This window comes from Aulonocara sp. 'chitande type north' Nkhata Bay, linkage group LG23 (genome assembly GCF_057382095.1).
Source record: "Aulonocara sp. 'chitande type north' Nkhata Bay isolate Kocher_YH1m ecotype deep benthic linkage group LG23, A_spYH_male_GT1.1, whole genome shotgun sequence".
Taxonomy (NCBI): domain Eukaryota; kingdom Metazoa; phylum Chordata; class Actinopteri; order Cichliformes; family Cichlidae; genus Aulonocara; species Aulonocara sp. 'chitande type north' Nkhata Bay.
The window spans coordinates 11,450,571-11,470,585 of record NC_141365.1 but is presented as its reverse complement, the minus strand read 5'-3'; the positions used below and the strand labels follow the sequence as shown (position 1 = coordinate 11,470,585).

General features: G+C 39.2%; 1 protein-coding gene across 2 annotated transcripts; it reads left to right on the top strand.

Annotated features, from left to right (window-relative positions):
• The first annotated feature begins 5,814 nt into the window (after positions 1 to 5,814).
• Positions 5,815 to 14,158, top strand: LOC147301282 (ELAV-like protein 1). Of its 2 annotated transcripts, XM_086282678.1 has the most exons (8): positions 5,815 to 5,974; positions 7,012 to 7,074; positions 8,414 to 8,485; positions 8,588 to 8,756; positions 12,088 to 12,191; positions 12,654 to 12,807; positions 12,895 to 13,120; positions 13,273 to 14,158. In XM_086282678.1, exons 2-8 carry the CDS (start codon positions 7,039 to 7,041, stop codon positions 13,589 to 13,591), a joined length of 1,080 nt encoding a protein of 359 aa, XP_086138804.1. In that variant the 5' UTR covers positions 5,815 to 5,974; positions 7,012 to 7,038; the 3' UTR covers positions 13,592 to 14,158. The 2 variants fall into 2 exon arrangements, with proteins under 2 accessions (XP_086138804.1, XP_086138806.1); XM_086282680.1 differs by lacking the exon at positions 8,414 to 8,485 and having other exon boundaries at positions 5,822 to 5,974; positions 8,553 to 8,756.
• The last annotated feature ends 5,857 nt before the right edge of the window (positions 14,159 to 20,015 follow it).

The window sequence follows — 20,015 nt, the reverse complement described above, 5'->3', positions numbered from 1 at the left end:
AACAGTTCGGCCCAAACAGACTCCTCGACTCTGCGTTGTGTAGTGTTTTTAAAAAGACAAGGAGTCTCTGATCGATCGTTGCCACTTTATTTCCTGAATGGAAACAACGGTGTATTATCAGTGCACAAGCTCGCCATACACCACTCCGCACAGCACACTCTCGTATGGCTACGGCAGACTGGCAGCGATTACTGCAGCAATATTACAATTTCTAATATACAATAAAATAACAGCAACAACAAATTATGTACCTGAATGGAAACAACGGTGTATTATCAGTGCACAGGCTCGCCACACACCACTCCGCACAGCACACTACGGCAGAACATCTCATTAGCATTCCGCTTTAGCATACAGTTTCACACATTACAGTTTTTTACAGACGCTAGGACACATTTCTCAATACTTAGGTCATTTTTGCAAAACTCTTCACACAATTCTCCTAACTGACCCTCAGCTTGGCAAAGCAGTTCATTCCACATTCAAAATGCACTACAACTACCAAAACACTTCATTCAGGTCTCAAATAAAAACATTCCTCCAGAACACTAGCAAAGGTTGACAGCCGACAAACACACTTTGTCACCCACAAAACAATGACCTAAAAAACACTAACAACATGTAGCATTACACAGTGTTTTCCTGTGTAAAACAAGGACACATCTCTGTTTATAATTTCAATACATGTTACTGGAATGAATCAGACATCATGTATTTATGTTTATGTATTTTTATTTTTTTGCACTAAGTAATCCCAAAATACAAGAATTCGTATACACACCATCCACTGATACACATACAATAGTAATGCTAATCTACTCGGTCTTCTCCATTTGGCCACAGGTTCTCATCCACATCACATCTTATGTCATCTAGGGCAACACACCTAGGAAAGAATCTTCTGGCATGCCAGAATTGAAGGAGTTGAAAAATTGAAGGAGTAACAACTGTGTAGATGTTCATCCACAATGAGAATCAGCTGTGGCTGGTTAAACTGCATTGTTAGATTTAAAATATGTTTCAATAAAATATTGCCGTTGGATTTTGCTGTCTTTTCAAGTTTTGCATTGTGTTATTGTTTTGACCATGAGTTTAACAGTTTTGAAAACAGTATGTAAGCACATGCAAAATGTCCTGTCCGTACAAAGGTTTTTGGCAGTTGTTGTGTCTGAGTGAGAAGATGATTCATGTAATTTGAGAGATGTAGTCATTGAATGCATTTTGTGCCAAAACAATGATAACTGGTCCTCAGTTTAGCCCACATAGACTTCTGTTGTGCTCACTGTGTGAGGAGTTTTGCAAACGTGACCTAAGTATTGAGAAATGTGTTCTAGCGTCTGTAAAAAACTGTAATAAACAAATGAAAAGTACATAAAACTGGTGTTGGACATGTGTCCACTAAGCACTTATTACACTCGGTGCTCGTCAGCTAATCAAACATGTTTTATGTGTCTGTACTACTTAGCTATATTGTGTGCGGAACAATACAACTCACCTCTCGTATGGCTACGGCAGACTGGCAGCGATTACTGCAGCCAGCCTCACCTAACCAGCCACACTGAGAGCGGGGGGGGGAGGCGCTGTTTCCCCATTACACTGATATTTGTGGCAAGTGGAATAATACCACAAACACTGTTACACTACCAGAAATTATTTCCACTACTAATTAATTACCGTTGAGCTCAAAGGTCCTATTAATAAACTGTTAATGAATGTGTATTTATGAAGACGATTTGTGAGACTGGTAAACTTATGATACGTACAATAGTCTTTCGTCCTACACGGTGCATTTCAAGGTCCTGCACCCATCCGTCGGTAAACTGTACCTGGGCTTGTTGCAGTGACCTGAAGTTACTAAACTTCATGAGTGTATGCACTCACTCCAAGAACCGTGTAATTATAAATCTGAGCGTGGTGAAAGTGGGCAGCACACTGACGTCTTTTGTCCACTCTGTGTGCTCGTAAGGGTCTGACCCTTTCACTCCTTTGATTTTTTCCTCGTATCTTTTCTTTGTCTTTTCGTCGAGTCTGTCTTTGTACAGACCGGCATTGTTCTCCTTTTGTTTTGTACATTCCTTTTTTGTGCGGCAAAGAAAAAAAAAAGAAGGTATTGGAACCGGAGAATGAACGTTTTGCGGTGCTGCAAATGCTTGCATTTGATGCGGTACTTGGATTGTTTTGCCACGAGTTCCCGGCATGCAATGCGCGAAAATCACGTGATTGCTAAACAAGGGGGAGGGTGCATCCAGCCTCCTCGGCTGTAATTGGTCCAGCCCAGAGTCGATCATGACCAATTGGCCAATCCAACACCTTTCATTATATATACCCTTCCTAAAAAAATAAAAATAAAAAAAAAATATCCATCGGCCCATAAAAACAAAAAATCGCCAGCGGCCCACCGGGCAAATGCCCGGTATGCCCGATGGCCAGTCCAGCCATGCTTACGTGTGTCTATTTCATATTTTCAGTTGTTACCCTCCACGGCTAAATAAATCGGTTTCAGTAATGCACTGATATACAAGAATGGACATAAGAAGCTTCTTTCAAAGAAAAAACTCTGGTAGTATTTTATATATTATGCTTTGTATGTTGTTCAGTATATTCCTATGCAAAACAAGAGGAACTTCAATACACAGCAGTATATTCACAGTTGAAACCAGATATTTACATACACTTTATGGAAAACACAAGAACATTTTTTTACTGTACAACATCAATTTAGAGTAAACTTGTTTTGTTTTGGATAAATAAATATTGAAATATCTTTTGAATTAGTTAAATGTCAGAATAAAGAGAGACAGAGCTTCCTATTTTTTATCACTTTCATCAAATTTAGGAGTACATGTACACTAAGTTTATTGTTAATTAATAAGAAAACTCCAGACAATTCCATTCTGAGCTGAAGAAGCTTCTGATAGGTTAGTAGAGTCCATGTGAGTAAATTGGTGGCACAGCTGTGGATGCATAAAAGGCAAAACAGAGCCTGTTTCTTTGAAATGGGAAAATTAAGAGATATCAACTAGGGGTGGGTTTTTATAACCGATTTATCGATTAAAATCGATTCTGGCTTGGATAATGTAAAATCGATTCATTAAAATCCTGAATCGATTTTTTAATATAAATTTATTTTGCCCGAAATGCCAGAATCTCTGGTGAAATCTCACAAAATTTCAACAACCACCAAACAGCTAAGACAATAAATGAGAGCAGGAACACAGATTCTGCACAAAGACTTAAACACACAGCACAACCCGCGGTTCAAATCAGTTAGATGTGGCCTTTCTCAAGGTCGGGGCTGAAAGCCGACAGCTCGCTGATTCTGATCTGTCCGCGCTTTGTGTTCACGCCCTTTATGCGCTGATTCTACAGCTGTTAGTTTGATGTCTCTCCAAACAATATTGACCGAACCAGCAGCAAAAGAAGATCCAAACTACGCTTCACATAAACATCGTCATGTATTCACTCTTACTTTTACTGTTTTGCTTCGACCACGATGCACAGCTCTCTCTCTCTCTCCCTCTCTCTCTGTACTTCAAGAACAGTTTCCCGTCTAAAAATCTGTTTTCTTCATTATTCGCTTGCTTGTTACGCACAAGTCTACCGTTGTTTACAGCGCTGTCGGCCGACGTTTTTTTAAGTTTTTTTTTATATACTTCCGAAAAGAAAACCTAATTTCTGCCGTTCAATACTGAACAAATTTTAACTTTTTTAAATTATGCAAAACGCTTAGCCGTGTCTCTAATAAAACCGCTGTAACGTCAGAGGTAATGTTCATGTGTTGATTAATGGTTTTCTTTCGTTTTTGATGTACTGCAGAATATTTTTATAAAATCCAGGCCAGGAAAATCGCCTTCATGTTTTTCTGTGTTTTATCCTCAGCTACTTTGACACAAAGGCATCTGCTGTGATGCTCACACCTTTGATAAAGTCTTGCGTGTGTCAGCTTCCTTTTTCTGACTGTCAAAATTTCCCAGATTCAAATTGAATTCAATTGAATCAAATCGAATTAAATCGAATCGTGGATCGAATCGATTCGGGACCTTGTGAATCGGAATTGAATCGATTCTAGAAATCAGTGACAATACCCAGCCCTAAATTTATCAACCAAAACACCAGGAAAAGAATCGTGGAGCTGCATAAGTGTGGCTCAATTTTGAATACAATTTGGTGCCATTTACAATTAAGAAATACAGATAGTTTCTCTCTTTACTCTTAAAGCTAACAAATATGTTATTGATAAATGATATATTTATCAATCTAAAAAAAATAAACATTTAGTCTGATTTGATGTTACAAATAAAAAAGTATTTGTGTTTTGATCTGAAGAGTATGTAAATATCTGGTTTCAACTGTATATTTGATGATTGTCAGCACAAATGGTCGTTTACCAAAAGTATCACCGTATCATAGGTACTCATGTATCTCGTACCTAGTGTTTCTTTTTAGGTTTACTATTTTTCAAATTCTACATTTATTAAGTTATGCAGGCTTGTTTGCACAACAAGGCTAAATAATTATATAAACTTTTCTCAATCTAAATAGTGTACTTTGGTAGAATTAAAAAAATAAGTGTAGTGCAGGTCTATGATGATTTTTAGTGCTACTATCATCTAGTTCTGATTCTGGTTCTGTCTTGGTTAAGTCATCAGTCCTGATTTTGAACTGTTGTAGTCCTGTTTTAATTCCGGATCAGTTCTGGGTCTGGTTGAATTGGGGTTTAGTCCTTGTGTCTTAATACAGCCCCACCTTTGTTCTGCCTTGCTGCTTAATTAAAAAACTAGTTTAAGGTGTCCTGCATACGTGATATATATTTTTCCCTATATGAAGTCATTCTTTTTTGAACAAAACTCAAAACAGAGCCAATTAATCAGTCATTTCTAACCCCCCCCCCCAAAAAAAAAAAAATCCCACATGCATACTACCCTTTAGAGCTAAGCCCTGGGTGTTTCAAATGTCTGGCTCCGCCTCTGGTTTAGACCACAATAGGGGCATAATGTGTGTCTGTTTTGACCACACGGAGACTGTCAGAGTTGTGGGGGCTTTTCTTTTTCTTCTTTCTTTTTTTTTTTCCACTCAAACAGTTGGTCGCACCTGTGCGACCTAGGATTTTTTAAGTTGAAAAATTTTGCGACCAAATTGGTCGCAGTCTAGAGCCCTTCATGTGATGAGTTAGTAGGAAAAGTAGGGCAACTGAGCTTACCATTTTGAATGAAAGTGTGTTTCTTGTGAAAACAAAGATTTTCTTCATGAAAATTGTGCCAAATGCAGAGAATTGCATGTAGTGTGTTAAAAAAAAGTGTGTTTTAAAACTGCAATTTGAGTGTAAAGCAGAAATTGTGTTTGTAGTTTAGCAGGATTGGTTCAGGGGGTTGGTGCATCAGATACATGTTGTAGTCATTGTGTCTGAAGTACAAGAAATTGTGTGTAAATAACTGTGAAAAACTGTAAAAGGTTTTTTTTTTCCCCTCCCACTGTCAACAGAGTTCTTGCTCATAAGGGGGTCATGTGATTGTTGGGGGTTTTGCTGTTTTCTTTTTATTATTGTAGGGTCTTTTCCTTACAATATAAAAGGTACAACATTTGCGGGAGTTGACCATCTCATTCTGAGCAGACAGATGTTTTACAGCTGGATGTTAATGTTTGGGTGATGTCATGTTTAGTTTTCTGGTACACGTGTTGTTGGTTCTATTTTATAAATAAAGTTCTTCAGTAAAATCAAAACAAAACTTCTGATTTGATTTTCGTGTTTTCCCAATGACTCCAGCAGGGGGCAAATAAGGAGCACAGTCCTATTTTACAGAAGAAGAAGAGGAAGAAGGACAGGGGGAGATCTCGCGATACTTCACTGGGCGGCAGTTGGTTCTTTGTGTGCAGTAGGGAACGTGCTTGTTAGGATCGACAGATCATCTCATCTTCCAACTGCGGATCGAAATCTGACCCAATCACACCGGATCACCTGTCCGCACTCCCACAGGTAAGAACGGTGACGTCTTTGAGTGCCAAGGTGCGAGTGGCCGAGTAGCCTCGTGGTGTGTCCGCGGTGCTAACAGCGGCTAATGCTAGCAGCTCCGCGGCCTCAAAGTGCGCGCTTTTATTTTACCCACTTTACCTGCTTACCTATCCACATGTGAGACCCGACTGTAACGCGAACTGGACCGGAACTGGAAACCTACGGGTTTTTCTGAGAAACGCCAGCGATCTCTGTAATTAAGTTAGTGATTAAGTAAATATGTGTTAATCCATTAAGTTAATGTGTTCACCTGGACCTGTGGGCGGTGCTTCAGCGGTTAGACGGTTCTCGGGGTGTCAGGCAGGTAAATGTAGTTCTAGAGCTCTTTGGTTGGTTAGAAATGTTGATGACATTCTCAGACGTCATTCTGATTGGCAGTGTTTGGGGTCAGATGTCATCTTATAGAAAGCTGCAGGTGAGTCAAACAGGCCGAGAAACATCTGGAATCAATGTCTTGATGCATGCGCAATCATTCAGGTAAGTAATTCCCAAAAGGTTGATTCTGTTAATCTTGATGTGGCTTTTCCGATGGGAGAAACATTTCATCCTCATGTAGGTGACTTTCAGCTGACTGCATGACTCCATTGTTTATTCAGTAGGTTAGCTTCCGTTGTTGTGCAAATGTACTGTTTATAAGGTTGGAAACCTGCAGTCAGCTGAGACTGAAGAAGTCACCTGGATGGTGATGAAACGTTTCTCCCACTGAACACGTCCAGATGAACATAATCAACGTTTTGGGATCTGGAATCAACATCTGCACATTGATCCACAGAGAACACCCGGACTTCACAGGTGCTTCTCAATCAATAATGCTACTGTGGCAACAGGAACATAAGATAATACAGAGTGAAATGAGCTAAACTGGGGACCCATCATCAGAGAGTTACTGGTTTGGGTTTCCTGATTGAAACAGATTGAATTCTGATCACCTTCAGTTTATCGAGTAGCTTGCAAATGATAAGCAATGATCAATAATCAGCTGCTTTTGCTATTTTTCCCAGACGCAGTTAACTTCCTGAATCATTTCCATGGCGCAAAGACGAGGACACATCAGGTACCTGAAGGTGAGTGGATCAGTAGTGATCAAGTGTTTTTAACCTGTTCAGAGGCTGTGCTGTGAAGCGGGTTCAACAAATTCAAGCTTTCTTTCAGTTAACCAGCTTAACAAAATGATAGCACGAGGACCAAACATCAAACTGTTTCTGCATTTTCTACATCAGCAGCTGAACATATGCATCATGTGACTTCACACCTGGGTTTCGGCCATGATGTCACCCAGAGGCCATTGAACAGGTTTTACAAATAAAACGATGAGTAGAGGATCTCAGTCTCGCTGACTCAGACCGTAAATGACAGAATCGGTGAAAACAAGGCAGTTCCATCAGATTTAAACCTGCTCCTGACCATGTGATCGGCACGCATTACCACGGTGATCTCACAGGTACAAAGAATGCCACCTTTGTGGCACAGAACTCTGAGCTTAAGCTTGCTAAGTCGGCAATCTGGCTTTGTACTACAAATGTAATCGCAAAGAGAATTCAGAGCTTATCTGAAAACCGGAGCCTATGATTCCTTTGGGTGATCTGGTTCTGGGTCAAGTCGGTGAGACTTTTTCAGGCGATTTTCAGACTTTGAACATTCATACGAACACTTTTTAATATACCTGACTGCTTTCTGTTTCGCCTTCACGCACCGATAAACGCATCATAGAGCAGCTCAGGCTTCGGTGTCTTGCTCAAGGACACTTTGGCCTGCAAACTGCAGCAGAACCACTAACCTTCCAATTAGTAGATGAGTGTCACCCATCCCAAATGACAGAATCTGAATCTGTGAACCTATGTCAGCATGAAATGTAATCAGACTACAGTCAGACTGTCTGCTTATAAAATGTCACTTTAAACACATTTAGTTCAGTTTGGATCTGAAAGTCATTTCAGCCTTATTGTCACTAAAATCCATCACTGAGCCTGACGATTGATCGCTGATCGATGTCATGTAAACGGTGATTCTACAATAACTGTAATCGTATTACACTCATACTGTCACTAGAGATTTGATTCTAAGTTGTAATCTGTCATTGATGGAATAGCTGTCTCTGTGCTGATATATTGATGAGTGGTTGGTTGGACTGACTTAATAGCTGTGACTTTATGAAAGCAAGGGTCACTCAGCTAATTCAGGTCCAGGAGGAGGGGAGGAGTCAGAGGGAACACCTGTCAGAGGTTACCCAAAGTTTAGTTTCCAAAATTCTTTACCCTGGTGGCTCTCTTTCTGGAACAGAAACCCAAGTCTATCTTATCTCAGGGTTAACAAACTCAGAGTTTTAGCTGACCCCAATTCCTGAATCAGGGCCTGGGGATTAGTGCATGTTTATGACAGGTGTGTGTGGTGTGTGTGTTTCAGGTGTGTGAGGTTCAGAACTCTCAGGGTGATGTCAGAGACGCTTCGCTCGCCGCTAAAGGAGCTGCTGGAAATGTGAGTGCTACGCTTTGATTGGCTGAATCTGTTCACTTCCTTTATTCTGGCATCTTTTTGACTTTAGTGAAAGTGATGATGGTGATGATGTAATGACCTCAGGAGCTGTACGATAACGGGTACGGCGAGCAGATGATGGAGGACGAAGACGCACGCACGAACCTGATTGTGAACTACCTGCCGCAGAGCATGAGCCAGGACGAGCTACGCAGCCTCTTCAGCAGCGTCGGCGAGGTCGAGTCTGCCAAGCTCATCCGCGACAAAGTGGCAGGTAACGATGAAAGTACTGCTAATGTAGTGCTGAAGTACCACTAATACAGTACTACTGAAGTGCTGCTGCAGTATCACTGTTAGTACCACTACTGCAGTACTACAGTAGAATCACTGTAGTACTTCTGAGTACCTGGACTGCAGCAGGTGCTGAGCTCCCCAATCGTACTGCAGTATTATTCAGGTAGTACTTAGAGCTGGGCGATATGAGATTTTTTCATATCACGATATGTTTTTTTCATTTCAGGCGATAACGATATCTATCACGATATAAGCCAAATAACTATATTTGTAAGATTTAAATGTGCCGTTGCTCACAAGTAAAATGTGAAATAATCAGCAGCTTGTTTTTATTTAAATATTTATTTCCCATAATAAGTTCAACAGGGTAGATGTACTTAAGGAACATGAGACTTTTTCAGATAAATAAAGGCAAATATTGCAAACTACACAAAAGGCAGCCACTAAAGCGTTTAAGTTTCAAAATAGAACAAACAAAACAGACTAAATTGTCAATTCCACTTAGAAACAAAATATTAATTCTAAAAATAAATCTTAGTTTGTTTTACAGAAGAACAGACAAAACTGACTAACTTTTGTCAATATCAAATAAACTGAGAACTAAAAGGAAATTCTCAATCTCTCCTTGTTGTATAGCTGAGCTTTTCAAACAGTTTTAACAGTTACTTTAGTCTGACAAAAGCCGAATGACGAATTAGCGCTTCCAGTCAGAGACTGAGGCTACGTCCACACGTACACGGGTATTTTTGAAAACGGAGATTTTCCGTTTTCGTTTTAAAAAATAATCCCGTCCACACATAAAGGGAGAAATGAAGGAAAACGCTGCTATGAACATGCCAAAGCAGCAGGTGGCGCTAGATTCCTAACCGTGCAGAAATGTTGGCCAATCAGAAGTCTAGAAGCCTCGGTGGGAAAAAGTAAACAAAGCTGGGGCATAGAAGCAGAACCGAGTCGTATGTGTGGAGGGACAGTAACTTTGTGTATATGTAAGCATTTAAACACTGCAGAGAGTAGAATTAACAGTAACAGTATTGTAGAAATTCATTTCACCGAAACAATAACGTGGCGCACAGTGTGACGCATGCACCAGTTTATTGTATTTCCAGACTTGAAATAGCCGAAATACCTTCACACTACGGAGCTTCTATGGCTCTTCCGTTCGACAATCTCTCCGGCATTGGAACCATCATCTGTTTTCTCTTCGGTCACGCTCGGTTGATTTTTCTAGTCGGCACACTCATTTCCTCCATTACGCGCTGGCTCCATTACCCGCTGGCTGCTTCCCAAACAAACACACGTGCGGCTTGGCACTTGTGCTGTACGTAACAAGTCACGCGACGTGATGCTGCGGCTGTGATTGGTTCGGCTCTGCGCTACTTAATTTGGATTGGCTGACCTTCTTTTCTTTTTTTCTTTTTTCTTGAGGACAAGAGCGGCGAGGTCTATCGCGATAGCTTAATTTCTCTATCGAGTCAAAGTTATATCGCGATACATATCGTTATCGTTCTATCGCCCAGCTCTAGTAGTACTATGGTATTACTGGGGTACTGTTACACACAGTAGTACTGTGGTATTACTTTGCTTACGACTAATGATGATAATTTTACTAAAGACAAATACCAGATTACTTTTGAAGCATTATAAGTTTTACTGTGAATATGTTTTATTTCAGTACTTGAAGTAAATGTATTTCAGCATTAACACGTGTACTTGTTCATGCTTCATTGTACTTTGTACTCCTTATACTGCGAAGTAGGTCACAGCTGTATTTTGCAGTAGTTGTAGTATCAGTACATAGTCGTTATAGTACTGTTTGCAGTATTTCCTGTTCACTGTTGTTTTTTGGGGGGTTTCAAGACGATCAGCTGATTTTGTTTGTTTTGGGGGGGTTTTAACTCTGTTTTTTTGTTCTTCTTTTTTTTAGGTGAATTTTGTGATTTTTCTCTCTCTCTCTTTTTTTTTTTTTTTTTTGTCATAAAACAATTTGGATATTTTTGTTGTTGTAATCTTCATTTTTTTTCACACCAGGTTTAATGACATCAAAGTGTCTAACAGGTACTTAATGCTGATTGGTTACATCAGGGCTGGGCGAACAAAGTAAATAAAAAGTTATTTACTGAATGATTCAAAACAAATTAAAGAATGATTTAGAAAAGAGGTGTGGCAAGAATATGTTGACACTAACTGAACTTCTTGTTTTTTATTTTATAAGAATTTGAAACTTTGTAATTACATTTTGAGGCGACGGCCGTCTGGTGATGAATGTCTTCAGATGACACGTGGCTTGGTTGCAGGTTTTCAGGTCTTCTGCCCTACAGCAGAAACAGAATAACTTTGATTGGCGAGCAAATGGCGAGCATGTCAGTGCCTGAGCAAAGAATGAAAGTTTTGGTTGAATTTTTTTCGTCCAGCCTCTGATAAAGGTGTTTTGTTTTTTATTTTTTGTGGGGTTTTATTTTGTTTGTTTGTTTTAAAAAGTATTTTCACCTGTTTGATTTTTTTTTTCAGGCTGTTTGTAAAACTTTAAAAATATTTGAAGATTTTTTTTGTTCTGAACAAGTCGAGAAAACAGTCGTTTTCAACAGTCGTGTGGGGTGATGCAGGATTGCATCCTGCCAGCGTGTAATCGTCAGGTCGTCGTGCGTTCAATACAACCATGTGCAGATGATTTGTGCCGACGGTTTGATCATCATCATCATGTGGCTAACCACCGTCATGCCAAAGTAATATATCACCAGTGAGTCATCTTTAACCTCATTCACTGACGACGATAAATTATTTACTTCCATGGACAGATCTTACCTGAACTGGCCAAATCAGGTGAGATCTTACCTTTTCAGATAAAAAATAAATTAATATTTATATTGAATATTTAAACATTTAATCTGTATTTTATTTCAACTCGATGTAAGTGCAGTTTTTATTTTCATCACTTTATTTTCTGTGAGAACTAACTTGTGTTGAAGTGTAACAGGAGAGATGACCTTTAACTTCTTTGTTTGTAGTGAGTTTTTTTCCGAAGTTGATTTTTTTTATTTTTTTTATTTTTTTATTTTTTTTAAATAGGTGACACTGCAAGGTACATTGGCTAACTGTTTTGAGAGCTAAAACGTGGTAGGTGCGCGGCGGTCAGGCAGCGTGGTGGGTGGCGGCAGGTTTTCTCGGTTTGTTCAGAAAACTGATGTTTTCCAATTGACTGTATGGATCTCTGTACTTAGTTTGAACTCTGTGTTTGTTTCTCTCGGACTGTGTAGCAGCTGTAACAGACGCTTTTGTTTTTTATTTTGTTGTTTTCCTTTGTGTTTCTCTAGGCCACAGTTTAGGTTACGGCTTTGTTAACTTTGTTAACCCTAGTGATGCAGAGAGGGCTATCAGTACCCTCAATGGCCTGAGGCTACAGTCTAAAACTATCAAGGTAACGTGCCACAGGTGCTCTTTGTTTTTCCTGTCTCAACTGATGTGTTATGTTCCCCGGACAGTAGAGGGCACTCTCACCTGTCTGATGGATGAAGGTATTTTCAAACTCTGCTGTTTTGTTTTTAATTGTTTTCGCACCGACACGTGTCAACACTGAATCTGTGAATTTCTTCAATTCAGTGAGACAACGTACTGCACCTTTTACTTTCAGACATTAATGATATTAATGCTTTTATTTTGGTGATCAGAGCCTGTTTGGATGCTTTTATTTTGTGTTTTGTTTTGTTGTTTGGAAAAATTGTGGATTTTTATTTATTTTTATTGAATATTTAAAAATTTAAATCTGGATTTTATTTGAACTCAATGTAACTGTATTTTTTATTTTCATCACAGTTTGTTTTCTGTGACAATTATTTTGTAAAGATGATCAGCTGACTTACTTCCTGTCACTTCCCCGCAGGTTTCATTTGCACGGCCGAGTTCGGACGCCATCAAAGATGCGAACCTGTATATCAGTGGTTTGCCACGGACTCTCAGTCAGCAGGACGTGGAGGACATGTTCTCGCACTACGGTCGCATCATCAATTCTAGAGTGTTAGTGGACCAGGCTTCAGGTACCGCACGCGCTCAGTAAGCTCAGGGTCATGTGATGGCTTGTGATGTTTGGAACTGAAAAAATTCTGTTCTGGTTGGCTGTTTAGGTCTGTCACGTGGCGTGGCCTTCATCCGCTTTGATAAGAGGGCCGAGGCCGATGACGCTGTCAAACACCTGAACGGACACACGCCTCCCGGCAGCGCTGAGCCAATCACGGTCAAGTTTGCTGCCAATCCCAACCAGGCCAGGAACTCCCAGATGATGTCACAGATGTACCACGGCCAATCACGACGCTTTGGGGGGCCTGTCCATCACCAGGCACAAAGGTTCCGGTATGCTGACCTGCTCAGAATAACCTGATTACTGTAGTCTGAGTACTCTAACCTACCTTGTCCCGAGATCCAGCAGCTAATTGACTTAGATGTTTGTTACTGTTCGATGAGAATCAGTTAATCTGCAGCTGTCTAATACTTCGTGTGTCCAGGTTTTCTCCAATGAGCACCGACCACATGAGCGGAGGGGGTGGGGCCTCGGGGAGCTCATCCTCTGGTTGGTGCATCTTCATCTACAACCTGGGCCAGGAAGCTGACGAGGCCATGCTGTGGCAGATGTTTGGCCCGTTCGGTGCAGTCTTGAATGTGAAAGTGATCCGAGATTTTAACACCAATAAGTGCAAAGGCTTTGGCTTTGTTACAATGGCAAACTACGAGGAAGCTGCCATGGCGATCCACAGCCTGAACGGGTACCGCCTGGGGGACAAAGTCCTGCAGGTCTCCTTCAAGACCAGCAAGGGGCACAAATAGAGGAGGGGGCAAGGCTAAAACTAATAACAGGTGTTTTTGTTTTTGTTTTTTGTCTGTTTTCTCAGTTTTTCCCAGCATGCCCTCTTTCTTTATGTCAGTAAGTAATTTTTCTGGCTGTGTGGGCATTCATCCACAATAAAGGACTGAAATTTGCAGTATGACTGACAGCTGACTGTCAGCATTGTTATGAACATAACTGGAGTTGTATCAATTTCTGCAGGTTTACTTTAAAACATTTGGGGTCAAAGGTTACGGAAACTAAATCTGCTCTTTTCTGATTTGAGTAAAACGTTCAATTGGTTTTATGTACAGTTTATGTAAATGATGTCATGGTAACCACTGACAACTGATTAAAGGATTAAAAGTTTGGACAGGTAACCTGACGTTATCATGTCAGGTGATCAGGTCAGTGTTAGACGATTAGTTTCATGTTGTACAGGTGAGGTAGAGGAATGCACCTGATGAACAGGTAACTGATGTGAAGTCGATTTTCATTTGTTTTATTTTTGTATTGCAGCTTCATTGTGACATTTATTCAGCAATAAATCTGTTATTGTGAAAACTTAACCTGTGTCTGAATGTTTGTCTCCCCTTTGTCTGAATTTCTTTAAACTGTCAAATTTTTTCTTTATCGATGGACACAAAGTGTGGAGTTTATTTTACTATTTCTGTGTCGTTGCATATTCAGTACAATGGCGTGACTGAACGATGACAAATCTGTTTATTTGGATCCAAAACATCAGAAAAATCTAGCTCGGTTTGAAAGAATAAATGCCACAAATTTGTCCTGTGGAATTACGCATCCACTGTGTAAGAATAGGTAAGTCCGAAAATATTTTTAATGTGGGAATTTACGCATCCTGTGTGAAAGTTTTAAAAGTTTTACTGGGAGCCAGTTATAGAGGACCACAAGGCCACATGCATTGAAACAAAGAATTCTGTGCTTAAATTATGAATTGTATAATAAATCATCCATTTGTGAATTCATTTTTCAAAATGATTTTATTTATTCAAACAAAATTAAAGTAATTGGTTTAATAGTTTAAAAATAAAAACATTTAAATCAATTTTTCAAAGTGAATTATTAATCCATTAATAAATGAGAAATTGATTTCATAAAAAAATTACACTCAATAGAAACAGATTTTCAAAAACCATTTTTGAATAGAAAGCCCTCTCTTACTAATATTTTCCATATATCGTACTTGTTTAAATCTGTCATCTAAATTCTTTATAGGATTCAATTTGTTGTGCACCAAAATATCCTTTAGATTTTTATTTCTTCTATAAGCTGTAACTTTTAAATTGCTGTAAAGGAGGAAGGGCTTGTTGGGCCATCAAAAAAGAGGTATTAAGAGATTGATTCAAGACTCCGATGTGTCTTGAAAAGGTGATTACAAACTGAATCAATTCACTCTGATTATTCCTCCTAATTGTTGGCTGATCCTATCAAAGAGTGCTTTCACTTCACTTTAAATCTGCCCTTAAAAGTGGACTGAGTAACCTCTTGGTCTTAAAGCCTTAAACAACGCTGAAGTAGCTTCTTCCACATGCATCTTAAAGGTACAGATACGATGGAATCTAATCAATTGAGATTTAATAATACTCCTGAAAACATGTCTAGGATGAAAACTTTTTTATATAACAGTATGTGTCTATCTGTATCCTTAAAACAACAAATAGTTGTTTGCTTTGATTATTATTGTTTCTAAAGAAAACTATTGTGTCTAAAAAGTTAACTTGGAATTTATTTAGTTGAAACTGTAACTTCATTAAAGGGGTGGTGATTGTTCAATTTATCAAAAAAGATTTTGAAAGCTTCTAAGCCATGTGTCCAAATACCAAGGGGTTGGCGATAACCACAATCGTCATGTGACGATCATCAATAACTGGAGAAGCATAAGCACAGTGGGGAAATTTTGTGTGAGTGGTGTTGGTAGCAGTAGGCTCGTGCCTGCCAAGTTTGGTGGCAATCGGAGAAAGTTCAATTTTTGAGCCCCTTAGGTGCCCACTGTGGTATTTAAAGGCCTGTGAGGGAGTGGCTGGTTGAATCATGGTTGCAAGGTAGGACATTGAGGTATGTGTATCATAGGATAGAGCTGGAGGAGACCTTTAGGGCAATATAGCACCTGCTGGATGTAGGAGGTACAGAAGCTGAGTTGGGAGTGAAAAAAAGGGTTCCATTTTGAGGACCCATAATGCATTGGAAGAAGGACTTAATCAATTTTTTTTTCACTTTTTGCATTTTTTATATATAATTTTTTATTAATTGTCTGTTTCTGTGTCTGTGTGTGTCTGTGTTTGTTTGTTTTTGTATCCCTCTACAATGTGAATTGCAGCCCAGTGATGCTCCAATTCAAATTTGACAGTGCTTTGACAATGCTTCCATCTAGTGGTGAAACGGTTTGCGGCAAACTAACTGGAGCGTGCCTCACCAGGAGAGAGTTATTAGGGCTCTCAGAAAAAATCCCAGCCTTGGAGATCTTCTGGTGAGAGCATAATTGGAGGGGAGAGTCAAAATGCCCCCCACACAATATCCACACTGAATCAGTTTCTTTCCGTTCCGTTGGATCCACTGTGACTCACCTCTCCCTGTGTTGCAGTGCCTCCAATCTACAGTTCACTAACGTGCCACTATCATCCCTGGGTCTCCCGTATCAAGCTTTCACTCCTGTTCACGTAACTTTCATAGCTTTAATCAGCGTATGCCTCTCACAGTTAGTGTTTCTATGACTATGTGTGTATGACCTTGTATATAGCTTTGTAGTTTTATAATGCCTCACAGTTCATGTTATTAGGATTTACCTTAGCTTTGCCCTTGCACCTGTATATAGTCACTGGCAGAGTTTATCCCACAGCTATTGTTATAGTTCACCTGCTCTCAGCTCATATTGTGTCACGTCCTGTACATATGACTGTTTACACCATATCACAATCACTGTAAATAAATCTCGTTACACTAACCTGTGCCGCTGTCTTGGGTCTGTGTTTTTGGTCCATTCTGTGTTGTGACAGTTTTGCCGTGACAATATATTTAAAGTGAGTATGTAGACCGATGTCTTACGCGTATTAAATACAGGTCATACAGGTGTCCCCTCACTGGGATTGCATGCTAAATGATTGTTTGTAAATGAAACCTGTGAATATTAATTGGAAAGTAGAGTTGAGTCAAATTGGTGTGCGCCACCCCCGTCCTCACGGAGCAGCCCTCCCCACGAGACAGGCACCATTCCTGGGATAAAACCTCCAGCAGTGATCCCCCTTTTTCTTTTTATTTGATTTCACTGTAACTGAAAATAGTTTATAAACTAATGAACCAACTGCTAATCGTCATCTGTGAAGGCTGAGAACATGACTACAAAGTCTCAAAGGTCAAAAGGTATTCTCTCTTAACAAGTGAAAGCTCAGTAATGGCCAAAATATTAGTCACATTCTGCCCAATTCTGTTTGCAGATTGCAATTTAAAAAAAAAAGAAGAAAGATTTTAAATACTAGTGGGGAACTTTTTCAGTTGCTTTCTCCTTCGTGACCTGTACCTACCTGAGAGATCGTGAGAGAAACAAGGCACCTCTGTGTGTGTGTGTGTGTGTGTGTGTGTGTGTGTGTGTGTGTGTGTGTGTTTCCAAGCCTCTGCTCAAAACAGACTGTGAGAGGGGAGATCGAGACAGAGAGAAGCCATCATCTGCTGGAGTGCTGGTCTGTCTGGAACGTGCTGCTGCCTGGCTACTCAATTTGTGCCTAGGGCCATCCGTCCTCAAACAGTCACCAGCAGTGGGCAATTTTTCAAAGTCAACTCTACTAGCTGTCAGAAGAGTCTGACTGTAACATCTATTCATAGAAAAACTATTCCCTGATTAGTTGGACAATGCAAGGACTGGCTTTAAATTATATCATAACTGACTTACACACAGATGATGAATTAAAAGAAAACAAAACACAGTTAAGCATCTTAGAACATCTACAATAGATGATCAAGGTGGTTGAAATTTGGTCAGTTTCATATATAAAATTAAAATGATTCATGTGGTGTCATGACTTCATGCTTCATGTTTGACTAGTTTATATTCTATTGTTTTATTGTTATATTAAATGTAAGTATTCTTATGTAAACAGTATGTTTATGAGGGAAGACAAACTCAACACATGACGCACTCTTCAACCTAAATTCAAATTTTAACATATATTAAATTAATTAACAAACTTTAAAAACAACAACACTAAAATCTAGAACCATAATAGAACCACATGAAGTATATGAAAAAAATACATCATTAAAATAAAGAGTTTCTTCTATTGGGGAGATTCTTTGAAGAACCAGACCACCTTTATTAACCTGAGAGTGCTCATTGAACCATGCAGTGTGAATAGGAGAGACCTGGGAGAGACCACTCCCATTGCATATTTTATCACAGGATAAAAGTGATCAATCAAAACAACTTTACCAAACCAATTACCAAACCATACCAGCAAAATCCCCCCTGTCATCAGAGCAAAGCCCCAAATCCCCTCACTGTGGAGAGCCAGAGTTCAACTTTTTCCTTTAATTTGTCACTTGTCTCCGGTTCTTTCTGTAGTGAATTTAATCCTTTTTGTTTTTCAAATACAAATATTTCTGTTTTTCAGTTTCATTGAATTAAGAGCAAGATATGTAAAAATCGATCAATCTGTTAAAGTTGAGCATAGCACAAAACGTGTGCCCGCCCTGAACATAATCGATTCTTGCAATGAAGGCCATAAAATCAATTTTGCCTGGCACCACATGTGATGTGAGACAATAACCTTGTGTGTTACATGTGTGGTGTGTGTGTAGCTGTGGGAAGATGGATGGATGGATGGATGGATGGATGGATGGATGGATGGATGGATGGATGGATGGATGGATGGATGGATGGATGGATAGGGGCTACTAAGAATGTCTGATCTTCTGTTGACTCCACCTGTTATTCCTATAAACTGTGCCTGCTATTGTTAGCACTGCGTGGCTCAGTTGTAGCTGCTGCCAGCAGGTACTTGGTAACCTGTGATTACTGAGACGTGTCTGTGCTCTCCTGATGCACGTGGCATGTTGTTTGGAAATGTAAATCTTTACAGATCAGCTATGTGAACACAGCAGATTATTCCATTTAGATTTTTTAATCTGATTAACATAAATTCATGCTGGTATATTTTATTCATGCAGGTTGTTGTTGCTGCTCTTTCTGCAGTGCAGTCTGTTGATTAAGTGAGTGAGTCCAGGGTAACTCCTGCTTCCAGGGATCATTTTGCAAACATTGTTCTTCATTTATAGTATTTATAAAATCCACTTTTTTTTTTTACAAATCTCAAATATTCAGATCATATTTGAATAATAAACTTGCTCTAATAATAATAAACTTGTGAGGCCCGTCTCATGTCATGTTTAAACAGGATTTTAGAAAAATGTTTTCAAAATCAAGTCCTAGAGACTGATATCGTATCCCAACATACTTACAGCTAATAACTATGAGTAGATAGGTGATCTATCTGAGTCAACTAAAGAGAAAGTATTGCCTCATTTGTCTCTTTAATTGCCCAAAGATGTATTCTCCCACACTGGAAGTCACCCAAGCCACCAACAGAAAAGTCTTGACCGACAGATCTAATGTCATTCCTTAAATTGGAAAAGTTTATAGTTTCTCTTAGAGGGGCCAATAAGAAATGTTATACCTCACGTAAGCCTTTCCTTTCATATCTCCTTCCTTCTAAGGAACCCAAATTCCTTTTCCCTTAAAAAAAACCCAAAACAAACTTTTTCTTTGTTGCTTTTTTTTTCTTTTAGCAAACACTTGTTGTGACACTAAGGTTTAACTATATGTAGACTGTATGTTTTGTATGTAAATGTATAATAAGGTCTCAATAAAACAATATAAAATATTGTGTTTGTGCATTCCTTGCCTCCCTTCATTGGCCTCCAGTGAAATCTGAAATTCATTTTCTAATTTTACTATCATACAAAAGACTGAAAGGCCGGCCCCTGCTTTCATAAGAACTGTTAAAACTGTTAAAACCCAATTCCACTCAGGGTATTTTAAGTGTTGTGCATTCTGATTTTAAATGTAGAGGTGACCAAAACTAAATTTTGGAACAGCCTTCTTCAACTTATCAAGTAGGTTATGCCTCTGCTTTGATTTAAACTAGCTTTAATACGATAGCATTTTCTGAAACATTTTATACTGATTATCGTGGTCATTCGGCCTTTAAAAAAAGCATGATGATTATGTAATTAATCGATTAAGAGTACGATTATGTGTCTGCATGAATGCATGCTTGTATGGTATGCAACAAGCTGCTGTACACAGTCACTTATCAGTAATAACAAATTATCAATAAGTCATTGTATTTTTATTATGTATTATATGGTGTGGTGTTGTATTGTATAGCTATTCTCTCCTGTTTTAGTTGTTTG

What these genes read in the sequence shown, in the direction of transcription:
- LOC147301282 (XM_086282678.1), top strand. Translation starts at nt 7,039, where the DNA reads ATGGCGCAAAGACGAGGACACATCAGGTACCTGAAG. An exon ending in CTAAAGGAGCTGCTGGAAAT is followed by an intron (nt 8,486 to 8,587) that starts GTGAGTGCTACG and finishes TAATGACCTCAG; the next exon opens with GAGCTGTACGATAACGGGTA. An exon ending in TACAGTCTAAAACTATCAAG is followed by an intron (nt 12,192 to 12,653) that starts GTAACGTGCCAC and finishes ACTTCCCCGCAG; the next exon opens with GTTTCATTTGCACGGCCGAG.